Source organism: Pleurodeles waltl, chromosome 3_2 (genome assembly GCF_031143425.1).
Source record: "Pleurodeles waltl isolate 20211129_DDA chromosome 3_2, aPleWal1.hap1.20221129, whole genome shotgun sequence".
NCBI lineage: Eukaryota > Metazoa > Chordata > Amphibia > Caudata > Salamandridae > Pleurodeles > Pleurodeles waltl.
The window spans coordinates 10,712,562-10,735,771 of NC_090441.1; the positions used below are offsets into that span (position 1 = coordinate 10,712,562).

The 23,210-nt window shown below is 45.9% G+C and overlaps 1 protein-coding gene across 1 annotated transcript in view; it reads left to right on the top strand.

Annotated features, from left to right (window-relative positions):
* The window catches only part of AATF (apoptosis antagonizing transcription factor), a 406,709-nt gene that overhangs the window by 77,078 nt on the left and 306,421 nt on the right, over positions 1-23,210 (top strand). The window contains exon 4 of the mRNA XM_069226568.1: positions 7,988-8,125. Within this exon, the coding sequence (XP_069082669.1) occupies positions 7,988-8,125 (138 nt within the window). The remainder of the gene's footprint in view (positions 1-7,987; positions 8,126-23,210) is intronic.

The following is a 23,210-nucleotide window of genomic DNA, read 5'->3' on the forward strand; positions in this document are numbered from 1 at the left end:
AGAACGACTCAGTTGTTAGTCTCCTACAGTCGGGGAGCTAAGGGAGCTCCTGTAAGTAAACCAACAGTAACCAGGTGGATTTCACAAACTATTCAGTTCTGTCACTCTAAAGCTTACAAACTGCTGACCAAGAAACCTAGGTGCATTCCACGAGGGCAGTGTCAACCTCAGCTGCTATTTTTGCAGGCATATCATTGGATAAGATATGCCGGGCTGCAACGTGGAAGACTACCCATTCCTTCACGCAGCACTACTGCCTGGAGTCCGCACACTGCAGAGATTTGGCAGTAGGACAGGCGGTCCTGTGCCACCTATTTAATTTAGGTGAGCTTATTTTTAATGTGAACTGTTATCATGCTGATATAATGCTTCTTGTACTTCTGTGGTTTTACAAGGTGTGTGTGTGTGTGTGTGTGTGTGCGTGTGCGTGTGTGTGTGTGTGTGTGTGTGTGTATATATATGTTCGATGGCATATGTTGCTGCAGATACACATGTTTGGCACAGTCCGCTGCCTGGTGTTGGGCTCGGAGTATTACAAGTTGTTTTTCTTCGAAGAAGTCTTTTTGGTCATGGGACCGAAGGACTCCTCCCTCTTTGGCTCCATTGCGCATGGGCGTCGACTCCATCTTAGATTGTTTTTTTCCGCTGTCGGGTTCGGACGTATTCCTTTTCGCTCCGTGTTTCGGTTCGGAAAGTTAGTCAGAATCTCGGAAGAAAGCGTCGGTATTGTTTCGTTCGGTATCGGGATAGTTAGGTACATCGACACCGATCATCGGAAGACTTTGGGGCAGTTTCGATCCCCCATCGGGGCCTGGTCGGCCCGACCGCGTGCGACATCGAAGCCGATGGAACGGACCCCGTTTCGTTTCTGCCCAAAATGTCACAGTAAGTATCCTTATACAGATCAGCACTTGGTCTGTAACTTGTGCTTGTCCCCCGAGCACAAGGAGGATACCTGTGAAGCCTGTCGAGCCTTCCGGTCCAGAAAAACACTCCGGGACCGAAGAGCCAGGCGTCACCAAATGGCGTCCACGTCGACAAAACAACGTTTCGACGACGAAGACGAAACATTCTCGGTTCCGGAATCAGAATCCGGAGACTCCGACGTCGAACAACAGCAACAAACTGTGAGTAAGACGTCGAAAAGTAAATCCATCGACAAACCGAAAGCCCAGGGGACGCCACTGCCAACAGGCCATGGCTCGACCCATAAATCAGGCGACCCGTCGAAGGCGCCGAAAAAGGGCACGCCCATAGCGAAGACACCCGACTCCGGTCGAGGGACCGCCATGGAGCAACCTCGGAGCCGAGAAAGCGGCTCCGAGAGACAAAAACAAGATACCGGCACCGAAAAACATCGGCACCGAGAATCCATGCCGAAAGGAACAAAAATTCTGTCGGTGCCGAAACCGAAAAAAGATTCTCTCTCGGCGCCGAAAAATACCACACCTTCATCCTACTCAGAGGAACAAGGACTAAGTGGCCAGATGCACAAATTTGGACAAGAGCTCCAAAGTGTAGAATCGGACTACACACAAAAGAGACTGTGCATCCAGCAAGATACAGGGAAGATATCAACCCTTCCCCCAATCATGAGGAAAAGAAAGATCGGACTTCCAAAGGATGACACACAACCACAAGCCAAAGTGGTTAAAAAAGTCACGCCTCCGCCCTCTCCTCCACAGGCATCGCCGGCACAAACACCGCCACAAATGCACTCACCAGCGCAAACTACCATAAGTCATGACGATCAGGATCAAGACGCTTGGGACCTGTATGACACCCCAGTGCCGGACAATGATCCCGAGTCATACCCCACAAAGCCGTCACCGCCAGAGGACAGTACCTCATACTCGCAACTGGTGGCTAGGGCTGCAGACTTCCACAATGTCCAACTGCATTCCGATCCTATAGAGGATGATTTCTTATTTAACACCCTCTCGGCTACACATAGCCAATATCAATGTCTCCCAATGCTACCAGGGATGTTACGGCACGCAAAACAAATTTTTGAGGAGCCCGTAAAATCAAGAGCCATCACCCCAAGGGTGGATAAGAAATACAAACCACCACCCACAGACCCAGTGTTTATTACTTCGCAGTTACCACCCGACTCTGTGGTAGTAGGGGCAGCTCGCAAAAGAGCAAATTCACATACATCTGGCGACGCCCCACCTCCGGACAAAGAAAGCCGAAAATTTGACGCGCCAGGGAAAAGTGTGGCGTCGCAGGCAGCCAACCAGTGGCGCATCGCAAATTCACAAGCGCTGCTGGCCAGATATGACCGCGCACACTGGGACGAGATGCAACTTCTCGTAGACCATCTTCCCCAGGAATACCAAAAAAGGGCGCAGCAAATAGTGGAAGAGGGACAAACGATCTCAAACAATCAAATCCGCTCTTCACTAGACGCAGCCGATACTGCAGCAAAAACAGTCAACACTGCTGTCACCATAAGGAGACACGCTTGGCTACGCACTTCAGGCTTCAAACCTGAAATCCAGCAGGCTGTCCTTAATATGCCCTTCAACGAGAAACAACTGTTTGGCTCGGAAGTGGATACAGCCATTGAAAAACTTAAAAAGGACACAGACACGGCCAAAGCCATGGGCGCACTCTACTCCCCGCAGAGCAGAGGCTCTTTCAGAAAAACTCCATTTAGAGGGGGGTTTCGTGGCCAACCCACAGACACCACCAGCCAACAATCAAGAACCACACCATATCAGGGTTCCTTCCAAAGGGGTGGTTTCAGGGGATATCGGGGGGGTCAATTCCCAAGGAGTAGGGGAAGATTCCAAACTCCAAAAACACCTCCACCTAAACAGTGACTTTCAAGTCACGCAACCCCTTCACTCAACACCAGTGGGGGGAAGACTAAGCCAATTCTACCAATCTTGGCAACAGATTACAACAGACAATTGGGTATTAGCAATAATCCAACATGGCTATTGCATAGAATTCCACAACTTCCCACCAAACATCCCCCCCAAAACACGCAAAATGTCACAACATCATTTAGAACTTTTAGGACTAGAAGTTCAAGCACTACTGCAAAAGGATGCAATAGAATTAGTACCAGTACAACAAAAAAACACAGGAGTTTACTCCCTGTACTTTCTAATTCCAAAAAGAGACGAAACATTGAGACCAATATTAGATCTCAGGACACTAAATACCTACATCATATCGGACCATTTTCACATGGTCACACTACAAGACATCATTCCACTGCTCAAACAGCAAGATTACATGACCACATTAGACCTAAAGGATGCGTACTTTCATATACCAATACACCCTTCTCACAGAAAGTACCTACGGTTCGTATTCAAAGGAATACATTACCAATTCAAGGTGTTGCCATTCGGAATAACAACTGCACCAAGAATGTTCACAAAATGTCTAGCAGTAGTAGCAGCACACATCAGGAGACAACAGATACATGTGTTCCCTTACCTAGACGACTGGCTAATCAAAACCAACACAGTAAAAAAATGCGCAAACGACACCACCTTTGTCATACAAACCCTTCACAAACTGGGGTTTTCCATCAACTACACAAAATCACACCTAGAACCGTGTCAAACACAACAATATCTAGGAGCAACCATCAACACATCAAAAGGAATTGCCACTCCAAGTCCACAAAGAGTGCAGGCATTCCACAAGCTAATAAGTGCTATGTTTCCAAACCAAAAGATACAAGCAAAATTTGCGCTAAAACTTCTAGGCATGATGTCATCATGCATAGCCATTGTCCCAAACGCAAGACTACACATGCGACCCTTACAACAGTGTCTAGCATCACAATGGTCACAGGCACAGGGTCAACTTCAAAATCTGGTGTTGGTAGACCGCCAAACATACCTCTCACTTCTATGGTGGAACAGCAAAAATTTAAACAAAGGGCGGACATTTCAGGACCCAGTGCCTCAATACGTTATAACAACAGATGCTTCCATGACAGGGTGGGGAGCACACCTCAATCACCACAGCATTCAAGGACAATGGGATATACACGAAACAAAACTTCATATCAATTACCTAGAACTGTTGGCAGTATTTCTAGCGTTAAAAGCCTTCCAACCCATAATACACACAAATACATTCTTGTCAAAACAGACAACATGACAACAATGTATTATCTAAACAAACAAGGAGGAACACACTCAACACAATTGTGCCTCCTAACACAAAAAATTTGGCAGTGGGCGATTCACAACAACATTCGCCTAATAGCACAATTTATTCCAGGAATACAAAACCAACTAGCAGACAACCTTTCGCGAGACCACCAACAAGTCCACGAATGGGAAATTCACCCCCAAGTTCTGAACAAGTACTTTCAAATTTGGGGAACACCCCAGATAGATTTGTTCGCAACAAGAGAAAACTCAAAATGCCAAAACTTCGCATCCAGATACCCACACCGCGAATCACAAGGCAATGCTCTATGGATGAATTGGTCAGGGATATTTGCGTACGCTTTTCCCCCTCTCCCTCTCCTTCCATATCTAGTAAACAAGTTGAGTCAAAACCAACTCAAACTCATACTGATAGCACCCACATGGGCAAGACAACCTTGGTATACAACTCTACTAGACCTTTCACTAGTACCGCATGTCAAACTACCCAACAGGCCAGATCTGTTAACACAACACAAACAACAGATCAGACATCCAAACCCAGCATCATTGAATCTGGCAATTTGGCTCCTGAAATCCTAGAATTCGGACACTTGGACCTCACACAAGAATGCATGGAGGTCATAAAACAAGCTAGAAAACCTTCCACTAGACACTGCTATACATCTAAGTGGAAAAGATTTGTTTACTACTGCCATGCCAATCAAATACAACCAGTACATGCCTCTACTAAAGACATAGTAGGATACTTACTACATTTGCAAAAAGCAAATCTCGCTTTTTCATCCATAAAAATACACCTCGCAGCTATATCTGCTTACCTACAAACTACTCATTCATCGTCTCTATTTAGAATACCAGTTATTAAAGCATTCATGGAAGGGCTAAAAAGAATTATACCACCAAGAACACCACCAGTTCCTTCATGGAACCTTAACATCGTCTTAACAAGACTCATGGGTCCCCCTTTCGAACCCATGCATTCCTGTGAAATGCAATATCTAACCTGGAAGGTCGCATTTCTCATTGCAATCACATCCCTCAGAAGAGTAAGTGAAATACAGGCATTTACCATACAAGAACCATTTATTCAAATACACAACAATAAAATAGTTCTAAGAACAAATCCAAAATTTCTGCCAAAAGTAATCTCACCATTCCATTTAAATCAAACAGTAGAATTGCCAGTGTTCTTCCCACAACCAAATTCTGTGGCTGAAAGGGCACTACATACACTAGACATCAAAAGAGCACTAATGTATTACATTGACAGAACAAAGCTAATCAGGAAAACAAAACAACTGTTCATAGCTTTTCAAAAACCACACATAGGAAATCCAATCTCTAAACAAGGCATTGCTAGATGGATAGTCAGATGCATTCAAACATGCTATCTTAAAGCCAAAAGAGAATTGCCTATTACACCAAAGGCACACTCAACCAGAAAGAAAGGTGCTACAATGGCCTTTCTAGGAAACATTCCTATGAGCGAAATATGTAAGGCTGCAACCTGGTCTACGCCTCATACGTTTACTAAACACTACTGTGTAGACGTACTAAATGCACAACAAGCTACAGTGGGCCAAGCTGTACTAAGAACATTATTCCAAACTACTTCAACTCCTACAGGCTAAACCACCGCTTTTAGGGGAGGTAACTGCTTTATAGTCTATGCCAAACATGTGTATCTGCAGCAACATATGCCATCGAACTGAAAATGTCACTTACCCAGTGTACATCTGTTCGTGGCATTAGTCGCTGCAGATTCACATGTACCCTCCCACCTCCCCGGGAAGCCTGTAGCCGTTTAGAAGTAGATCATAAACCTTAAACATCTGAACATTTGTAAATAATTATTAGAAACTCTTATCATACATACATATTCACTCCATTGCATGGGCACTATTTATACCAAACAACTCCATCCTCACCCTCTGCGGGGAAAACAATCTAAGATGGAGTCGACGCCCATGCGCAATGGAGCCAAAGAGGGAGGAGTCCTTCGGTCCCATGACCAAAAAGACTTCTTCGAAGAAAAACAACTTGTAATACTCCGAGCCCAACACCAGGCAGCGGACTGTGCCAAACATGTGAATCTGCAGCGACTAATGCCACGAACAGATGTACACTGGGTAAGTGACATTTTCAATATGGTACACTATGTATAAATAATTATTGTATTCCTCTTAGAGACTACCGTGAACTGTTTTTCTATATATCTACTAAGGTTGTAATGCTTGCTTTAAGTACTGCTTGCTATTCTGAGTCAAGCATGTGAATCTATGAAAGATACAATACTGGATAAGAAAACAAATTACTTACCTGTAACTGCAGTTCTCCACTATTTGTATCTTTCATAGAGCCACATGTGACCCCACCTCCCCCCCCCCCCTTAGAGCCTCACCTTTTACCTCAGTGTGTACTTCACTGTTGTGCTCAAAAACTTGAGAGAGAAAGCCTCTCTTGGGAATATTCTCGATGGTGCTGGCGCCTGATTGGTCATGGCTTCAGTTTGGTTCCTTTTTTTTAAAAGGACATAGATAGGCTATTCAATGGATGGTTGCTGTCATTATAGCCTATGTAAGTCTTACCTATGCGATTCTTACATACTGCTTTCTAGGGTACTGTGGGACTCCCACTTCGATGACGTGGAATGATTCAAACATGTGAATCTATGAAAGATACCAATACTGGATAACTGCAGTTACAGGTAAATAACTTATTTTCTTCTCTGTCTCAAAGGGATGCAAGTTATTTCCGCTTTATCCCTTAGAACATGGTTTGCTCGCTGGGCCCCAAAGAAGAGAGGATTATCTTTTGAGCACGTTATCATCCTTCACCGACATCTTAAAAGTTACTGGGGTTGGTGCCCTGCTGTCCTAGACTACACAGTGCACACGTTCAAATTACCTGACAGTCACCACTGCCCATGAAAATAGATGCATTATCTGAGATCTTTAAAGCTGTATGATAGAAGGTCCTTTTTGTTTATATGATGCTGTAGAGCATGTCAGGAGGAAAGAAAACCGGGCTAACAAAAAAAGTGAAAAGGGAGATGTTTTGCAAGGGCCATAGCGTCCTATTTTGTTGCTCTGGCACCGGCACTGAGGTCCGAACTGTCCTCATTTCAGTTTGCATCAGCTGGCAAAACGATGCACCATATAGAACATTGTGTAAGGAAAAGCTGACGTGGTGTAAAAGGGGCCATGATGCCTCCTGTGTTGGCTCAGTGGACTAATGTTTCTAAGTTTGACCATATCCGTCACATGTTCGAATACTGGAAGGTTGATTCAGGCCGAGGTCAATAAAAGCAGCATCATATAGCTGGGTAAAAATAATCACCCCTTCTCAGTGAATAGCCAGGAGTTGAACACACGCTCTAGAAATACGATTGTTGTATTATCATAACGTAGATCTAAAGAATGCAAATGGCACCAGCCAGTATCTCTACTACTGTGCAGCAAAGTGCTCCAGCTGTACAGCACTCAATCTTGGTAGTCGTGTAGAATTTAAGGTGTCCTTTAACAAACAACAGTGAATAATCCATACCCATGAGCAAGTAAGATGGGAAACCTAAAGCATGGCATGTCTTGAGTTTGGAAGAAAGTTGAAACCTGGAATGCAGTGATTTGGTTTGGGGCTGCTCCCAGTTTCTAGCCCACACCATCCTCATCAACTAGTTTTACTAAAGAAAATGAAATAGATCTCAGTGCCTAGAGTGGAAACCGGGACCTCCAACATTGACACTTGTTTTGAAGTGTATTACGAAAGGATTGTGCCTGGTGCTTGTTGATAAACCTTGGATTGATATGCATACCATTTTTTAACTCCATTTTGTTTAGCTCTCTGGGACCAGCTCTTGGAGGGGCGAATAAAGATGCAGAAGGCGCTAGTCACTGCCAATCAGCTGCCACAGCCAGACACCTTTCCAGAATTCAAGAAGAAGGGAGGACCTGAGATGGCCAATGCGCTGAAGAACAGTGAGTCACCTTGCACGAGATACCTCTTACTTATGAATAAATACTGAGAGTGCTGCCACCAGTGTGAACCAAGTTTGGTATTTTATGGTAAAAACATTGCTTGTGCATTAATGTATTATTTATCAAACTGTATTGCATCACTGTCCTCTTTAATGTATTTGCTTTACTTTCAAATTAAAAGTGCCAAGTCAAGGAGGCATAATCATATTGTACATGATAGAAATGAAATAAATGGAAAAACCATTTACCTAAAATGTAATGGGCAAGCAGACAAAGCGGATCTTGCTTCAGTGCCTAGAAATTGCAAGATTCCTGCATCCTCCTGGATCATGGTTGAACGAGCGAGTGTCGCTATCTCCTGGTAGGTACAATGCATCTGTGATCTCAGACTGTAGACCAGCATCTGTTTTGAAAGCCTGCTGCAGTCACTTTGGTTCAAAAGATCACGTGACATGTAGAGACTAACAGACGGTGCATAGTATAAACTTACGTTAAAGTTTTCTGAACTTTCCTTGTATACTTGACGTGAGGTCTCGTCTGTGCTTCTGAGCTGCTTTTTGTGCACTTGTTGGCACTTCTTCCTCAGACACCAAGGGACATTTTCATATTGGATGTTCCAAAAGTCAGAGTGTTGCCTTGCAGGGGGATGTCCAGGGCCTGGCGCTGGTCAGAGTAAGTTCTGACCCCAGTGCTCTCCAGTGGAAACCCTCATCATACAAACGAATTCAGCATTTATTTTCTGACTCCAGTCAGAATGGGCACTGGTGTTGCCCATGGTATCGTCGGTGATGCCACTTCCCTGCTGACCTCTTTCCAACCCAGAGAAGACCCCCAGCTCTCATGCATGGTCTAAAAAGATCTGTGCTGTCTACTGTACATGTAAAAGCATTACACTGAAATATAATAATTTATTGGTAACATGATGTTCCAATGTATTAGTTTAGGGGCTGATTATAATGAATGAATTTTAAAGCATCCCACATTTTGTGCCGTGTTACTTCAATGACCTATTGCAATGCTCAATTTGTAAATAAATAAGTGCCGGGGCACAAAGTTCTTCTCAGAAGCCTTCCTTCTTTTCATACTTGTCTGCCTTTCTCTCTCTTGGTCTGAGTGAGGGTTCGACGATGAAAATAAGTCTCTGTGACCCTAAATAAGTGCTGGTCAGCCCCACCTGCAGTCACCAGCTCAAATTAAATACTGACCTATTGTCCGCAATCTCCCCATGGCCTCTTGTCTACTTAACCATCCCTCACCTTACATTGAGTTAACAGTTTATTCTCCACCTTCTCCTTCCGCATTGATATATCTTTAGTTCTGCAAGCTCCTTGCAGGTGTGATGCTTATGATAGGCGTAAAGCAGCAGTAAGTGTTATTTTACAAAACATGCTGTTTATAGGATTTCCCAAAAATCTGTTTGAAAACAAATGCATTGGCACGTTTTGTTTAGTCCGCTATATTCCTGACAATTACTTTGCAGTGCAAGTTTCCAACAGCTCATCTGTTGTCTCCATTGCCTGATCTTAATACCACGTCGTGGTATATACTATGTTGTCTTTCTTTAGATCGCTTCAACACTTGAAAAATCAAAATGGTTATTTTTAAGGTTGGAGAAAAAGGGTTTACTAGCATAAGTGGTGCAATCCAGTAATTAAATTTTCTAGCTGTCGACTTTGAATCATTCTGGACTATGTAATCCCCACCAGTATTCAATGATTCATGTGTCGTCTACAAGCTGCAACATGCTTAGTTTCCATGCTATTCTCAATTAGAAAGATTAAAATATTTATTCCATGCGTGGTGAGATGTTGAGGGGCTTGAAGGTTAAAAAAGGCCTTTTTAAGAGTTGGGTGGATTCAGGACATCTAGAAGTAGGAAAAAAAATGGCGCCATATTAGGAGAATGTTTAGGTCACTAGCACTCTGAATATGGCAGACGAAACATCTGCTACTTTCTAGCAGATGTCTTGACCTTTCAAACTCTTAATAAGACCCAAAATTCTTAAAGCCTTATCCTTACTTTTCGCTTATCCTCACAACATCTCTTGTCCTCAGAACTGTCCTTCAGATTCTCACTTGAGGGTTCACTTGGCCTCCAAAATTACTTTGAGAATTTCCTATCACTCTAGGCTTTTGGTCAATTGAAGAACCATTGCCTGTGTCACAGGGTACCCCACCTAGACCATTTAGGTTATTCATATCTTCAAACCCCTTTGTTACTCTAAAAAAAAAAAAAAAAAAACGTTTTTAATCTTCCAGCTCCACAATGTTTCTGCACTCAACTTTTACCATAACAGGCAACGTTTGTACTTTCCAGTGGCATTATAAATGGTCCCATTATGTCAATTGGATTCCATCACCATGACCCGATCAGTAATTCAACGGAAGCAAAATAAGTCTTGCACCTTTGCCACTTGTGTCACACTCTATGCGGTCTTGCATGTTTTTCCATCTTGCCATCATTTGGCAGACACTAAAATATCTTTCTCTTGGTCTCCCTAAATGCTAGAGATACTCAGGAGTCCATTAGGGGGCAGATTCCTTATTTTACCATGTTAACATTCTAGTGATGGCAAAACATGTCCCCACTCACTGCTATCTCATTTACCACCACCACCAATTCAGCCTTTATTTTAGCCAAGACGTACTCATATCGACCCATCTCTCTGTTTTTGCCATCCCCAAGTCGTATGTTTCTTGACCAAAGCACTGCCATGACTCCGCCACTCTGCGCACCTCAAGTCTATGTCCTGAAGTTCAGAATACAGAGTGCCACCACTACTCCACCACAGTCACTCTACACTCTGCTTCACAGTGCCCTTCTTGTGCTCTTTGTAATCCACAGGCAACAGAGACTCGTAATCAGCCTCCACATGATTCTTTCTGTAAACAAATTCAATTTTGTGCTGAAACACTTTTTGCAGTTTTGATAACCAAACTGTTAAAATAACACCATGGCCAACCGATAACTCCGCAACAAACAGCATGTGAACTTCATATGAACGTTGTTCCCCACAAACTGATACAGAAATATCCGACTATCCAGACACAAACAGTTGTCTCGTGTTCAATCACAGAATACTTGAATCTTTCCTGACTGTTTGCAACACTCTTTCCTCTAACTGTACTAATTAAACTCTTCCTCCATGCCTAAGGGCTAGCACCAACATCATTTGTCAGTATTAAACCAATGAAAGTCTTCCTTCCCGGAGATTTCACGAATCCACTAGTCTCCAAGACTACCCGGCTTTTGACCATGACATCCACATTTCACAAAACAAGAACGCTTCCTGGACTAAGGTTACCAGATGACTCCATGTAACCAGGAACACCTTATTGTAGATCTGGGCTTTCTTGTTATAAATCTTGTTTCGAGGTGATCCCACAATGCATTACGTTGCTATAGGAACGCCGAGTCTAGTAAATGGTGTCCCTGCTGGCATGGAGATATTGGGTACCCTACCATTGAGACAATGACCCATTACACTGGCAGTAAACGATTGGCTGGAGGAGAGTTTGTTTCTGTTTTAATAGGTGGGAACCGGGAGTCATTTTTCCCAGACCAGTGATAGAAAATTGTTTAATGGGATTTCATCTCTGAGAGGATTTTTTAGCAGTACAGCTGTGAGACTAGAACTCTGATTTCTCTCTAGTCAAGACGGGCTTTTTCAGAGCTGCTGAAAGCTGGGGCTCTGGTCAATGACTGGTATTGAAAAATACAGTAGGTTTTACCCCCGGATGACTGCTACTGTTGTGAAGTGGCTTATAACTCTGGAGTCAGGCAGGTGTTTGGGCTTAACAAATAAGCTTGCGTTACCACACTAAGGAGATAGCTCCATTGACTTCTCCTTGCCTGCATGATAAAGATTAAGGCATGCACCTGACGTCAAATTTTTACATAGCACCAACACAGCATATGTTGGTAATAAAACATTCCATTCCCCGACTCCTTCCATTGAGCTCTAATTTGGCCCTATACGGAGGAAAATATGTTTTTCTTAACCATAGGGCTTGTATGCTTACATATAAATTAGGCCACTTGAGACTACATACGCTTTTTTAAAAGTAATAAAGTGGCCGTTTGAATAAATGAGTTAGTAACTCATTTGGTCTTGCCTTCAGGCTTTGTCACATAGTGTAATGAATGCCTGTACGAGTGCAAAAAGTGGCCAACTCTTGACTGAACTATAAGCATCTCCAGAGGACGGTATGGTCAGCTTCGAGAATCACGCTCAGAAATAGTTACATGGGGTCTCCTGAACTGGGAATGTCCAATAAGTTCCACATACCATATGTTTAGGTATCAGAGACCTGGATTCAGGTCCAAGAGCTGGGGTAGGCCGCTACTAGTCTCAGTTACTAGAAAATGGTTCCACATTCCTGTACCTTTGAATAATAACATGCAACCCCTCCAAGGAGTGGGTTGGTTAGACCAACATATGCACTGGTGGAATCATTCTTCATGATGAGACTTTCATTGAGAATAAAGGGGAGAAAGAAGGAGGAAGAAAAACATCGCAATGTAGTGACAGTCGGAGGTGCAAAGTAACCTGAAAGAGTAGATAATGATACAGGAACTGGTGGCTTTAGAAGAAAAAGGCATTGGGTAGAGACCGGGCAGTGTTGGAGTTGGCTACCAAGAACACCTTGGGGCTCTGCACTTATCTTTTCTACAAATTAAGTATTAGTCGGATGCCCATGTTATTGGCTGGAACAGTGTTCCAAAGGGCACCACTTTGAAGACCGCTCTCTCGCCCACTGCAAGCAAAATCTGTTTTAGGTGAAAATGCAAAAGAGCCCTCTAAGAAACTTTATCACGGTGTAAGCAGTGCGAAAGAAAAAAACGGACACTTGGGAAAGCTCATAGAAGTTTAACGCATGTTTAATGCAAAAATAGCAAGTAGGCTTCACAAATATTCTAAGCGCCATTTGCCACTTCAGCAGACCGGAGCTTCACCCCTGATCACTTGGGAGCTTGTAATGCTAGGTTTGGCACTACATTTATACACTTGTTCTCAATGTAATGAGCAGGACCCGAGATACAACTGAAGCAACAGTGAGCCAGGTGCCAGGCTCCTCTCATGGGAGAAATGCAAGAAGATCCTGACGAAGCATACAGCAATGTAGGGAAAAAGGCTAATTTCACTAAATCATCGGTTCTCGTTTCATTGTGCCAACTTCAAAACAAGGCTATGGGCTAAATGTGCATTGCACAACATGGGATAAAAAAATGGCAGTGCACTTAAAATACGTGCAAATGTGCAATAATGCTAAGACTTTAGTGCACTGTTCAGAAAGTGTGAAAACGAATTCAGAAATGTTGACGCAACAGATAGGTATACGAAAAATTAAATCATCCGAGGATTTAATGCACAATGGTGGACAATGTAAGAAACCTACACTGCTGTGGTTCATCCAAGCTGCCCATTAACTCACTGGGTTTTTCATTAGCATGAAATCCAAAGCCACTGAAACTGCGTTGGTTCCTCAACCACTGAAGGCCGAAGAGTAGACCGTAAAATAGGCACTGCATGTTTTCAGTCTCTTCATCAGTCTTCAGTGGTTGAGGGACCGGAGCAGCTTCAGGGGCTTTGGATTTCACGCTAATAAGAAAGCCAGTGAGTTAATGGACAGCTTGATTCTTGGACAGTGCCAGACCGCATCCCCTGTGCATCAGCGCTCCAGCGAACACAAGCTGCGCGCATGCCAGCTTCTGTCACCAAAAATAGGTGTTTTATCATGTTTCAGAATCCCCAGTTGTTATAATGATAACATAGTGGAAATGACATGTGCGGCCGAGACATGACAACAAAGTAAATTGCATCATTACATAATATTTAACCAAATTCAAAGGAAATGGCAAGGTGACTTTTGACTCAAATGACATAATTAGAAATAGGTCACAGGCGCATTAATACAGCTTGATCAGAGCGGCCTGCCTTAACTTCAGTAGCACAACTCCTCACTAGAAAGCTTTACTTCAGCGCTGTGTTGTCAGTCGGAAACGGCTGTAGCTACGGTGAAGCGTTCATTTCACGCAACCATGCACTTTTCATTGAGTTTGTGGTAATTTGTTTTCTGCTGAGGGAGCCAGTTTTGATCTCCTAGCTAGCAGGTTCAATCAGCAGCTTCCCAAAAGCCCGAGGCTGACTCCAAAAAAGTATGTGTGATGCCTGCTGGTAGTCTTAGCTAACAGCACTTTCCATGCTGGGATTGTTGAGCTCATACGCACATTTGCAAAAGTAAACCTGGAAGACTCAGAATGCAACATGTTGTTTGATAAAAGTTCAAGACTGGTTGACACTGCTACATGTGGCCCTTGGCCGCAAGGTAAGGATTTGGCACATTTCAGCTCTATAATGAAACTCATGTACAAAGGATTTTGTACTTGTATAGTCGGTAAGGAGTGAACTTACTACCAAATGAATGATGCAGGCCGCCTGAATAACTGCCTCAGTAAAAGTTATTGTTACCCAAAATGCTAATTTTTTGGGTAGTTTCTTGCTCCGTAAGCAATAGTTTAATGAGGTAACCAGCAAAAAGACACACTGGCTGTCATATTGATTTTAAACTGGGTAACAAATGGAAACGGGAGAATGAGGGCAGTTACCAGGGCGAAATACAGCAATGAGTGAGTGAGGCCTAGACCTAAAAAGAGAGGGTGAAACTGCGCTGCCATTCAGACCAGGAGTATATTCACTTATGGTGGACAGAAGCAAGGCAATGAAAATGATGTACACAGTATTTTCCTGGAGAATACTTGAAATTCCCCAACCTTATTCACAGTGGTAAACAAGGGTGTGTTGTGTCCTACTCAGCATTGATAACCCACGTGCTAGTCCTGCCAGAATACTGCTCGCGTGTGGGACTGAGGGTTTTGGAGTGGTAAGTTGTGGACATGCAGTTGATGAAGGAATAGATGCTGGTGGGTTGTTTCCTTTGCTGCTGTCTGTTGCTTCATATCACTATTCTTAAAACAGAACTCACTTGCTTCCAATTGGCAACTCCTCGTCCTCTGTTGGCTATTGTAGGGAGCTGTGAGGTTCTCTTGAAGGGCACTTACAAGTGCCTGGGACTGTAGTATGAATCCTCTGATAGAAAAACAGCGAGGCCTGTGCGTGGATAGCCTTGAACTTGGATGTGGCCCACCATCTAAAGTGGGGAGAGTTTTTAAAAAGTGACATATGTAGAGGAGATTATTTCAGGCACCCTTTAGGACTGTGTGCAAGCCTTATATTTAGACCCTGTTTAGATTAATGTGCAGTCCTTCGCCTCTGGTCACTGCGCAGGTCGAATAAAAAACATATCTTCTACGGTGTGTTTTTGAAAACAGTGTATCAAATAGGCAGTCGTTCTCTGGATTTGCATTTTTGTTACCCGATTTATATGATGAAAATGTTCTTTTCATGCTTTACAGTTGCACACAAAAAGGTGCTTTGTGGACACCAGCAGATCAGATCCCATCTTTGTACCACAGATTGCATACAGAACAAGTATCACCAGTCCTAGCTTCCCTGTGTGCTCGTGCACCACAGGAACTCAGAGTGGAGCACATCATGAGTGACAAGCGCCCACCTACATCCTCATGCTGATTCCTATTGGCTCAGTACACCCTGGTATCTGTTATGTTATTGGCTACTCGAGAGCCTGTCCGCCTGAGATTTCCGATAGCAGTTACAACTTGAAGTTACTGTTAGATTTGTCACTGCCAGGAAAGTGCTGAGGGTTGCGGTTCATCTCGGGCATCGTAAAAAGCCATTGGATGGCTTGAATTTTGAGTGGGTGCTGCAGCTATCAGAAAAGTGGAAGCCTACCATCTAAATCTTTAGGATTGGGAAGTATGGAGCCGGCTGTCAAATATTTACATATCTGTCAATTTTCGATGACAAAATGAGGGTGATGTTAAATGCAATGCATGAAGCATACTTGGCTGATTATGAAAGTTCTGGGATTTAGTGTTTTGTTGGAAAGTTTGATTCCACGCGTAAGTGCACTTCAACTAGAGACTGGCCAAAAAAAGCAGTAAAATGCAATGTGTTAAAACAAGGCCAAGACAAGGGAAGAGTTTTTGACTTCTTATAGTGATGTCACACTGCTTTGGGGCATCACTCAGGGAACCTGGTATTGGATTGCAAATATACTGCAGAGCTTAAACTGTAAAAATAAGTCCAAACTCAGATGTAATCCTATTCCATCACATCATGAGCTGCTTGTCATGCTGTAATATTACCCAACTCATTTGAAAAATGGATAGCTCCGAATACCTCTACAATTCACAACTTGATAACTGCCAAATCGACAAACAGGTTCCCCACTTTCTTCGGTTTGTGCCTTGGAAAGGACGCCATCAGACATATTTCCAGAGTGCAAGTCATTTTGAGGTGGTGCATTTTATTTAACCTCAACCACAGTTCCCCAGAATTCCTGGACGGACACACAAGACCAAGTCATGTATCAGAAATATTCTTCCTCTAATGCACAATGAAGGCGACGCTTGCCCAGATCCCCTCCATTGATTGCTTTGAGTGATCGAAACAAAGCTAACATCCTTCCAAAGGGAAACATCCGGAACAACAATTACGTTGTTAACGCAAGCAGAACCACGCTTGCGTTAACAATGACTCCCTTTTTCTCTGCCTTAACAACGCATGTGCTGAACAACGCATGTGCTGAACAACGCACGTGGAGCTGGGGTAGGGTTGGGGGGGTCGTTTTTAGGGGTATGAGAAGGTATATATATATATATATTTTTTTTTAATGGGTGGGGGTCAGGGTAATTTTGATTTTAGGGACGGGGGTCGGTGTAGTTTAGTTTTTAGGGCAGGAGTGGTGGGGTTGGGGTAATTTTGTTTTTAGGGGTGGGGTGTATTTTATATTTGGGGTGGGTTTGGGGTAGGTTTTAGAGCTCAGGGTGGGTAGTTTTTAGGGGTGTGGGTTGTGGTACTTTGGTTTTTTAGGGCAGGGGTGGGGGGTCGGGTGGTTTTGTTTTTAGGGGTGGGGGTTGGGGTAATTTTGTTTTTAGGGGTGGGGTATTTTTGATAGGGGTGAGGGTAGTTTCATTTTTGGGGGTGAGGGTGTGTTTTTAGGGCGGGTGGGGGGTCGGGGAAGGTTTTAGGGCTCCGTGTGGGTGGGGAATCAGGGTAGTTTGCTTTTTTGGGGCGGGGGGATTTGGGGTAGTTTTGTTTGCGGGTGGGGGGGTCAGGGTAGTTTTGTTTTGAGGGGCAGGGTCGGTTTAGTTTTGTTTTCAGGGGTGGGAGGGGGTAGTTTTTTTTTTTGTTTTTTTTAGGGGTAGGATGGGGGTTGGAGTAGTTTTGATTTTAGGGCGGGTTGGGAGCGGTTATTTCTAGGGCAGGTGGGGGGGTCGTGAAGGTTTTAGGACTCAGGGTGGGTGGGGTGTGTTGGGGCACTTTTGTTTTTAGGGACGGTTAGTGTTTTTAGGGTGGGTGGGGGGGGGTCGAAGTATTTGTGTTTTTAGGGCGGGGTGACATGTTACAATCACGCATGCCGTTCCACACATGCCTTTACTAGACATGCCTTTACAACGAAAAATCGTTGTAAAGGCATGCGTGGTAAAGGTATTCGTGGTAACAATGCAGTCGTTGTTCCGACCGTGTTGTTCAGGCATGCGTGGTTGCCGAATACGTTGTTCCATTATACAACCCCTTCCAAACACATAGCCTGCCATGCAATCAATCAATCAGAAATTTGTAAAGCGCACTACTCACCCGTGAGGGTCTCAGGGCGCTGAGGAGGGAAGGGGGGGGGCGGGGGGCAGGTGCTGCTACTGCTCGAACAGCCAGGTCTTGAGAAATTTCCAGAAGGTAAGGAGGTCGTTGGTCTGGCGCAGGTGAGTGGGAAGAGTGTTACACGTTTTGGCGGCGAGGTGCGAGAATGATCTACCGCTGGTTGTAGTTCTCAGGATGCATGGGACGGTTGTGAGGTCGGCGGAGATGCCGGGTCGGGGTGTAGAAGGAGAGTCGTCTGTTGAGGTATTCTGGTCCGGTGTTGTGCCGTGCTTTGTGAGCGTGAGTGAGGAGATTGAAGGTGATTCTCTTGTTTACTGGGAGCCAGTGCAGGTTTTTCACGTAGTCTATGATGTGGCGGGGGATGTTCAGGATGAGGCATGCGGAGGGGTTCTGGATGCGTTGCAGCCTTTTCTGGAGTTTGGCCTTGGTTCCTGCGTAGAGGGCATTATCGTAGTCCAGCTTGCTGCTTACGAGGGCTTGGGTCACTGTTCTTCTGATTTCGGTATCCATTTGTAGATCTTTCGGACCGTGCAGAGGGTGTTGAAGCAGGAGGAGGAGATGGCGTTGACTTGCTGGGTCATGGATAGTGAGGGGTCCAAGATGAATCCTAGGTTGCTTGTGTGGTCGGTGGGAGTTGGAGTGGTTCCGAGAGTGGCAGGCTACCAAGAGTCATCCCATGCGGAGGGGGTGGAGCCGAAGATGAGGACTTCCGTCTTGTCGGAATTGAGTTTGAGGCAGCTGCTCTTCATCCATTCGGCGATGGCCTTCATTCCTTCCTGGAGGTAGGTCTTGACGGAGTCCTTGGTGCGGATCAGCTGGGTGTCGTTGGCATATAAGATGATGTTGAGGTTGTGGGATCGGGTGACGTTAGCGAGCGGGGCCATATAGACATTGAAGAGGGTCGGGCTGAGGGATGAACCCTGGGGTACGCTGCAGATGATTTTGGTGGCCTCCGAGCGGAATGGGGGAGGTGGACTCTCTGGGTTCTGCCGGTGAGAAAGGAGGTGACCCAGTCCAGGGCTCTGTCGCGGATTCCAGCATTGCTGAGACATGAGCGTAGGGTGTGGTGGCAGACGATGTTGAACGCGGCTGAGGGGTCCAGGAGGATCAGGGCCGCGGTTTCGCCGCTGTCCAGTATGGTTCTGATGTCGTTGGTGGCAGCAATGAGGGCGGTTTCGGTGCTGTGGTTGCTGCGGAATCTGGATTCGGAAGGGTCCAGGGTGCGGTTCTCCTCGGGGAAGCGGGTTAGTTGTCTGTTGACATCCTTCTCAATGACTTTTGCCGGGAAGGGGAGCAGGGAGATAGGCCGGAAGTTCTTGAGATCCATTGGGTCCGCCTTGGTTTTTTTGAGGAGGACGGTGATCTCGGCGTGTTTCCAGCTCTCCAGGAAGGTGGCGGACTTGAAGGAACTGTTGATGATCTTCCGTCATTGGGGTGCGATGACTGAGCTTGCTTTGTTGAGGATGTGGTGAAGGCAGGGATCAGATGGAGAGCCGGAGTGGATGGTGTTCATGATTTCAATGGTGGTGTTTTTGTTGACGGGGGCCAGGAGAGCAGGAGGTTGGTCAGAGGTGAATCTGTGGTGTTGGTGGTTGCCGGGGGGTGGAAGTAGGAGGCTAGGGAGTCGCAGAGGTCTTGGGATGTCTTTGGAGCTGGGGTTGGAGAGTTCCTTCACGACGTTGAAGAGCTCCTTGTGGCTGTGTGCGTTGTTGTTGATTCGGTCTTTGAAGGCGGTTCTCTTGGCGGCTTGGATGAGTTGGTGGTGTCTGCGGATGGCATTTTTGAAGGCTGTGAGGTTGTCCAGAGTCTGATCTTGTAGACACTTTCTTTTGAGTCTTCGCCAGCTTTGCTTCGATTCGTGGAGGTCGGCGGTAAACCTGAAGGCCTTTCTGTCGGTGCGTTTGTTGGAGGGATTCTTGATTGGGGCGAGAGTATTGGCACAGGTGTTGACCCATTGCCTAAAGTTGCGGGCAGCTGCATCAGTGTTGGTGGTGTCGATGGGTGGGTTCTGGGAGAGGGTCGCGATAAGTTGGTCTTCGGTGACCTTGTTCCAATTGCGGTGGGGGATCCGCTGTAGGTGGAGGTGTGTTGTGGGTTTCTTGAAGGAGAAGTGGATGCAGCGATGGTCTGTCCAGTGGAGTTCGGTGGTGTGGCTGAAAGAGATGTGATTGCTGGAGGAGAAAATAGGGTTGAATGTGTGTCCTGCGGAGTCGGTTGGTGTCGTGATGAGCTGTTTGAGGCCAAGGTTGGAGAGGTTGTCGAGCAGGGTGGCGGTGTTGTTGTCGTTGGTGTTCTCGAGGTGGAAGTTTAAGTCTCCGAGGAGTATGTAGTCAGTGGATGCGAGAGCGTGCGTGCTGATGATGTCGGTAATGGAGTCACTGAACTGCTTTTGTGGGTGGGGGGGCCTGTAGACGAAGGTCCCTCGGAGGGTGGTGTTTGGGTCAGTGTGGATCTGGAAGTGCAGGTATTTGGCGGTGCGTAGGGTGTCTTTGTGTTGGTCGTGATCCTGAGGGTGTTCTTGTGGATGATGGCGATTCCTCCTCCTGGGTTGTTGGAGCAGTCTATGCAGGTGATCTTGTAGCCGTCCGGGATGACTATGGCGATGTCAGGCACTGAGGAGGGGTTCATCCAAGTCTTGTCAGGAAGGCGATGACTGGGGAGGCTGAGTCGAGTAGATTCCATAGCTCTACTGTGTGCTTGTGGACGGAGCGGGTGTTGTGGAGGATACATCTGAGATGGTTGCGTCTTGCCTTAGTGGGTGGTTCATTGGCGTGGAGGCTGTGGAGGCTGGTGAAGGTGCAGTTCCAGCAGGAGAAGGGTCCGTGGGTGGTCTGCAGGGAGGCTTGAAGGCAGGCGGGAGAGTGGCTGGTGTTGAGGGCGCGGAGGGTGGCGTCGTCGTAGTGAAGACGTGAGTGGCGGCTGTGGTGGGGACGGGAGCCATGGCGCTGGGCGCAGACGGGCTTGCCACACAGCGGCCGCCATTACGTAGGGAGGGAGGAGAGGACAGCTGGGAAGTGGGAGGGGGCCGAAAAGGGGGTGGGCCGAAAAGGGGGCGGGCCATGGGGGCAGCAGCGACGGGGAGAGCAAAAGGGAGAGAGAGCAGGGAGAGAGAAACAAGGAAAAGGAGCGCTAAGGGACAGTAGTGAAGCAGAGCCAAGAGCAAAGCAAAAGAAGGAGAGAGAGGCAGAAGGTAGCCTAGCAGGAAAGCAGAGCTCTCCCACTAGACACCAGGAATGAGGCGCAGGCAGAAGCCGGTGGGTGGATGAGGGCCTCTAACTCCTGACAGGGGTCAGGAGTTCAGAGGAGCCAGAGAAAGGGCTCTACTTACAGGGTAGAACCACAGGAGGCAGAGCAATGCACTGACCAGGTCGGTGGTATTGCTCAGCCTACCACGCAGCGGCAGCCATTAAGGAGGGAGGTGTGGGGGGGGAGAAGACATCTGGGACGGGGATGAAAAACGGCGCGAAAAATGGGGCAGGACGCAGGGGCAGCAGCGCCCGGAGTGAGAGAGAGAGGGAGAGCGAAAGTGAGAGAGAGCGAAGTGAGAGAGAAAACAAGGAAAAGGAGCACTAAGGGACAGTAGCAGAGCAAAGAGCAAATTAAAGCAAAAGGAGGAGAGAGGCAGAAGGTAGCCTAGTAGGAAAGCAGCGCCCTCCCACTAGACACAAGGGATGAAGCGCAGGCAGAAGCCTGCGGGTGGAGGACGGCCTCGAACTCCTGACAGGGGTCAGGAGTTCAGAGGAGCCAGGGAAAGGGCTCTACTTACAGGGTGGAGCCACAGGAGGCAGAGCAGTGCACTGACCAGGTCAGTGGTATTGCTCCTATTCGTGGTATTGCTACCCATTTTGGCAAGCGGGTCAGGGCCTCATATAGGGGCAGTAAGTGCTATATAATTGTTGCAATATAGTAGGGGAACCTGGCATCATACTGTGACATCACTGCAAGAAATTGACATCAAACTTTTTCATCAAGCCTTCAACAGACAATAGATATTAAGCTAAGCTACTAATTCGGGATGGAGAAACCCTCCCTTTCCCTGAGCTAGACTCAAGGTGCCCCCATCCACTGCAGATGCAATGGCATATGCACCGGTGTAGTCCCCCTCCATACGCACCTGTGTAGTCCCCCAAGGATACCTAAGACAGGAGCTCTGTTCCAGTCAGACAACCCACTTCAGCACACCATGCCAGCTAACACAATTTTATTTGAAAACAAAAAGACTCCTAAATGGTTGGTAGATATCATTCTTAGCTTTGGATAAGACACACTAAGTGGATAAAAGTCATTAAGTGAGTAAATGTGTAACCGAGCCAAAGCAGTATGTCCTTAACAAGCATTTCTCTAGCACCCAAGTCTTTAACAGTGCGCATGTAAAGTACAAGTCTGGGATTTTTCTGCTTCAAGAAGGCTTTGTATGTTTCCTCAATCCATTGATTGATTGACACTCTTCTACTGTATCTTCTATTACTTTTCTAGAAATTCAATTTCCAGTACTGTCTACCTTTCCTCCACTTGTACCTACTAGTTAACCATTGTGTTCGGATTAACTAGAGTAGGTCTAGCCTCCTAAAGACTAAACCTCTCACTTTCTCATTAAAAGATTATAATGCTTCTTCTGGATGTGGTGGGAAAGGTATCTTGTGAGGGTCAAATGGGGGGAAAGGGCACTGACCGTTTAAAATCCTATTCCTTCTTGCTTTATGTGCATGATACAGTGCCCTGGACAGATTGGTAGGCTGCGCCCTTCTCCGTCTCTCACCGTTTGTCTGACTGTAATTCCCTGCCTGGCCCTTGCTATTTCCCTCTGGAAGTGTCCCCTGCATAATTTACCCGCACCGCTATTTACTTTTGCATAGATAGTTCTGTCTATGGGTAAACAGTGAGGAACCATCACCTCCACTTCCTTCCTCCAAGCGGACCCGAGGTATGTTTGATTCACAGATGCAGAAATAGGACAGCGGTGCAGTTACGGGACCCCTGCCTGATCACAACATTACGGTTTTGTGGAAGTTATTTGTGTTTAAACCTGCTTTGAGATATCAAAGTTAACTGAACACCAGATTTGGTGACAAACTGAAATGTTGGCGCTTTTAAGTGTTGAAATCATGTTACCTCCATTTATTTCGACCTCGGATAGAAAAACTTAAAAGGTGTCAGCTAGTGTTCAAACTTTTTATTGGCTGGCTTCATTTCACACAGATCCATTGGAGGAGCAGCGGCCAACTGAGGGACAGGGTTGGTGCTGCAGCACGCGAGGACATTGGTGCTCCAGAACCCCCCCCCCCCCCCACCATTCTTCTCTCCGTGTTCCCCATTAGTCTCAGCCTCTCAGAATGTGTC